Raw genomic sequence first — 5,307 nt, 5'->3', positions numbered from 1 at the left:
TATAGTTTGACAAAATTCAAATAAATCGGCAACAGTAACAATCCGGTTATCCATTGGCCTCTGTAAACTATAGCATGTCTCGCTAGACATTTCAGCGTCCCATCATGCCATCGCAAACACTTTTGCTGTGGCTTGTGGAAAAATAGTTCCACTCACAAATGAGTCCAAAATTATTTATGGAGGCATAAGTTGACAAAGTTTTTTTTTTATGTATAGTTTTTATATCGGCTGCTGACCCATCTCTAAAGTAGATAACGTGTTTAATCTGAGGAAAAACATCGTTAACGTACTTCAAAAGAATAACTTGGAAAGCATAAAAATGTAACTGTATCGAGCTTTAACATATCACTAACACATCATAATGAGACATTTGATAACAGAAATTACAGGATCTCGGAAGTAGATTCCAAACGAATTAGAATGTTGCACAGTTCAGTAGAATGTTGGTCCAATGGTACCCTTAAACTTCATCTTGAATAATACAGGAATAGTTTTCAGCAAAATCAACTATAGTCAAACATATTTGTTATCCAAAGTCTCTTTTGTGTGTCTTTAATCATTGTCTCCATTTGGGTTCTGTCAGTTTGAACCCATTCTTTGTACTGTATATCTTGTTAGTGAGCCAGTCCTTCTAATGTACCTAAGTAGCCAGTAAGGTTCTGTACAGAGGACACTTATTGCATCTCCATAGCATACAATCTTCTGATTTAATATGACATACTGTATTGCTGATGAGATCTGTGTACTTTCCATTAAAATGAATAGCATGCAATAGCATTTTCACATCCTAATGAATAGCACAATGCACCCAACATTGTGGCTTCTTTTTTCCATCAACATTCACACATTCTTTGGGTTGAAGTTCGAAAAAACTTGAATAAGCTAATTCTGACACAGGCATGCTTTCTTTTCAAAAACTGGCAAATTTCAATTATGTTCGATCAAAGAAGCCCCCCGCCCACCCGTTATCCGTCATCACTGACACTGAATCCAGCACTTCAGGGCACTTCATCACTGTTGTAAAATTCTGTGACTAAATTACAGGTGTTTAAAGGAATACCATGTTTTTTAGAACCAGGTTTGGCTAAAATACTCTACTCCTTTATGACCTTCTGGGCTTTACGAACGAGATACTTGATTGTTTGAAATGTTTCAACAGTTGTCTTAATATTCCATGATTTTGTAACTAATGATAGAATCTGAGTCATTTCAGCTATGGTACTTGAAGTTCCAAATTTCCGGCACAATTCGTTCATTAAATCACCTCAGTTTTGACAATTATAAACATTTTCAGCATGGAAAACTGGAAACAGTCATTGGAAATTTGGGGCTTTTGTGCAAAAAGTGCCTAAGTCCGCCCTTAAATTACGTTGTCATAATTGTTTTCTTCTTGAACATACAAAAAAAAAAACCCTCCTAATTTTTCATATGTTAAAGAGGAGCATCAGAGCTACTTATTTTGAAAATTTTAGGTTGATATTAGGTGGGCTTTAATGAAAAATAATTGCCAAATTTTGACATTATTTTCAGTACTCTAAGTCGAGATCGGACTTAGGTGTTTTTTGCACAAAACCCCCAAATTTCGAATGGCTCCTACAGAAGTTCCCTTTGAGGCAGATCTGTAAAATTTTACAGGTGTGTTACGTTTGGGTACCACAATATTTGTATAAAACTTCACAAAATCTAAAACATATGAGCCACCTTTTGTTTAGTTCATATGGAATAACCCAATAACTAATGAATTCATTGTTGCGGGATACGGACAAAATCTCAATGCCGAATCATCGCCGCCCAAAACCTCGCGGGACAAAATCTCGCCGGGCCAAAACCTCGCGTGGCCAAAACCTCGCCGCCCAAAACCTCGCGGGACAAAATCTCGCCGGGCCAAAACCTCGCCGGACAAAGTCTCGCCGGGCCAAAACCTCGCGTTGCCAAAACCTCGTCGCCCAAAATCTCGCCGGGCCAAAACCTCGCGTGGTCAAAACACCGGCACGAATGAAAGTTTTCTTTAAAATTTACCCAATGAGTTTCTTAATATGCAATTCCACATTACAAATAATAATAATAATAATAATAATAATAATAATAATAATAATAATAATAATAATAATAATAATAATAATAATAATAATAATAATAAGATACAAAACATTGTGTGCGTGGGTTATTTCCGTTTACTCCCACTTTGTTTATTCGATCATTTCCTTCATCCTGGTCATCTACGTCTCCTTTAACCTACAGGACAAAATCAAGGGACGTCGTAAAAACTCATATATTATTTCATACTTTCATAAATATTATTAGATTTTTGTTAAAATTTTAAGTTTTTGGATGTTCCAAAGTTCACGAAACTAACCCCGTTAGTTGTCATTACTTTCCTTATGCAGACTTTCTTTCCCTATAACCAGTTTAAAAACATCCTGTCGCCCTACCTCCACATTGAAATCCTCTAATACAGAAATAGAATTTTCATATGGTATCGCGGGACTTGGTCAAATACCCATGATACTTCTTCTGAAACAGCGTCTTTCATACCGTCATTCTTATCATCTGTTGGAACATTTACATTTTGGTCAGGCGAGATCTTGGGTATGGCGATATTTTGGGGCGCGAGGTTTTGGAAGACGAGGTTTTGGCACGGCGAGGTTCTGGCCCGGCGAGATTTTGGCCCGCGAGATTTTGGGCGGCGAGGTTTTGGCCAGGCGGGGTTTTGGCCAGGCGGGGTTTTGGCCAGGCGAGATTTTGTCCTGCGAGGTTTTGGGAGGCGAGGTTTTGATCCGCGAGGTTGTCGCCGCGAGGTTCTGGCCGCGAGCTTTTGTACCCAAACCCATTGTTGCAACTTGACATTTTTATGTTCCGCCAACTTCTGTTACTATATCTATGCATTTTAATAAAAATCCAGTTCGCAGTTCTAGTTCATACTAACCACATTCAAAAATTGCCAATCCATTCAGTTGTTATTTCTTGATTCGACCACAAACAAGATTAAATTCATTTTTATCGATCTAGAGAAAGCCAACAATAACAATAACAGTCGTTCAATTTCCATGATTTTTTTTAAAAAATAAAATAAGTTATTACACAATTTAGATTTAGTAAAAGCAGGATTAAAAATGACGTAATAATACACTCACGTAAGTAACCTTAGTTTAAAAAGTACAAAAAAAAATATGTATGTGCCATAATATTAATTCCAACATACCATCATGTTACAAATAAAGTTATTCTTCATATAGAAAAGTGTTTAGTATTAATGTTAGAATTCTTGATATCTCGCCTTCCAACAGAATGCGAGGATTGAAAAGACCAATTTCCGAGTCATCACTGTCTGCATCAAAGGTCGCCAAAATTATGAAAGTACTTGATATCCTTAGCTTCCAGAATAACAATAGAAGGTTGACATCTTCGATAGATGGAAAGAAAGACCTTCAAAAATATTACTTCGCTTCTTATTGTGATAATCTAGACGACGACAATCATTCATCGACATCTTGTAGTGAATCGGAAAGTTGCGAGTTTTCGGAAGAAAGCATTGAACCCTCGGATGATGAGTGTCGCAATTCTTCATCAGGGTCAATGTGTTCTGTTTGTGCTAACGGCAATTATGGTGATGATGAATATTCTACAGATGATGATGACTATTCGCTCAGACGACGTTTAAGTATCTCCGAAAATTCCAACAACGTACGGCGTAACGGGAAAAGATCAAAAGGTACAAAACAAGATCCGAACAACAAAGCCAGTGATTGGTTTGATTTATTAAACGTTGAGGACAAATTTGGAAGTGATCATCGTTCAAAGGAAGTAGGCTACCATTATCCTGCCCAAAAGGGAGAGTTATTGAATAGAAGGTATTTCGTTATAATGCCCATTGGCCGCGGACACTACTCAACAGTGTGGTTAAGTTACGACAAGAAGGACCAAGAATTCGTAGCTGTCAAAATAGTGAGAAACAATGATCGTTATGGAAAACAAACTTTACGAGAAACGAGGTTACTTCAAAAAATCCAAAAAGTTAATATCAAAGATTTCAAGGGCAAGAAAATCGTACAAATTAAAAGTGGATTCAAATTTTCGACCGCCAACGGACAACACGTTTGTATTGCCCTCGAACTATTAGGGCCCAATTTGTCGGATTTAATAAAATATAGATGTTACAATGGGCTTCCCCTTGACAGTGTCAAATGTGTTATGATTCAACTTCTAGACGCATTAGTTTATTTACACGACAAATGTAAAATAATCCATACTGATATAAAGCTAGACAACATTTTGATTTCCTTGAGTGCAAGAACAGTGTTTGAATTAGGATTAAAAGCGATAAGAGACAGCGAAGTCGATGCCAAAGAACTAAACTTACACAAAAGGAAACAGCTCAAAGCAGAAAGTAAATGTTCCTGCAGCCGTCATTTGCGAGGTAAGAATGCAAGAAACAAAGATTTTCAGCATCTGAGCGTAAAGTTGGGTGATCTTGGTAATACGTGCTACGTGAGTCACAAATTAAAGGAAAAAATACAAGCACGAGTGTATCGGTCTCCTGAGGTAATTATTGGAGCTCCTTACGACACAAGTGCTGATATTTGGAGTTCCGCTTGCGTCGCATTCGAACTTGCCACTGGACACTTTTTGTTCCCCGTTCCTCTAAATGCAGATAAATTTATAGAGGATGTTGAACACTTGAATTGTATGAAAGAAAAACTTGGACCAATTCCACACTACATAGGAATGTCAGGAAAGTTTTCTTCCGAATTCTTCGGAAGAAATGTACAAACAAGTAACAATAAACGAAAAGTTGTGAGTATATATGACACACTCAGAAATTGTTATAATTGGAGTAAACGTGATGCTAAGGACTTTTCCGAGTTTCTTCTGCCGATGCTTGAATATGACACCAGAAAACGGGCTACAGCTTCGGAATGTTTACGACATCCATGGCTAAGGGCTTGATAGCAACGCCAAGATTAAATTGTTCCCTTTTCATTGGAATATGAAGAATAAGACATAATTGTATGAAATATGTGATAACGCTAATTTATTGTATTTTGATAATTCACTTTTAATAAAATTCAGTTTTTTATAGCCGTGTAGTCATCTAGTTATTTAGGAGGAGTATGGCTTTTTCAGGGGACCGGACTTTCGTATACTTAAAGCACACTAAAAGTCTTCGTTCAGAATATGAAAGCATTAGTAACTTACCAGATACGCATAAGTACGTTCATGTTAAAATTATTATCATTATATTTTTAATGTTTTGACTTTTTTAAAAAATCTCTAGGATCTTGGCAGTGCGTGAAGTAAGAATGACAG

The 5,307-nt window shown here is 36.9% G+C and overlaps 1 protein-coding gene across 1 annotated transcript; it reads left to right on the top strand.

Annotated features, from left to right (window-relative positions):
- Nucleotides 1–3,288: 3,288 nt before the first annotated feature.
- On the top strand, nt 3,289–4,947 carry LOC145683158 (serine/threonine-protein kinase SRPK-like). The gene has a single exon (XM_081754522.1). The coding sequence runs from the start codon at nt 3,289–3,291 to the stop codon at nt 4,945–4,947; it is 1,659 nt and encodes a 552-aa protein (XP_081610648.1).
- The last annotated feature ends 360 nt before the right edge of the window (nt 4,948–5,307 follow it).

The sequence above is a fragment of the Thermobia domestica genome, chromosome 4 (genome assembly GCF_964235325.1).
Source record: "Thermobia domestica chromosome 4, izTheDome1.hap1.1, whole genome shotgun sequence".
Classification (NCBI taxonomy): domain Eukaryota; kingdom Metazoa; phylum Arthropoda; class Insecta; order Zygentoma; family Lepismatidae; genus Thermobia; species Thermobia domestica.
The sequence above is the reverse complement of the archived record's forward strand: the minus strand, read 5'-3'. Positions and strand labels throughout refer to the sequence as shown.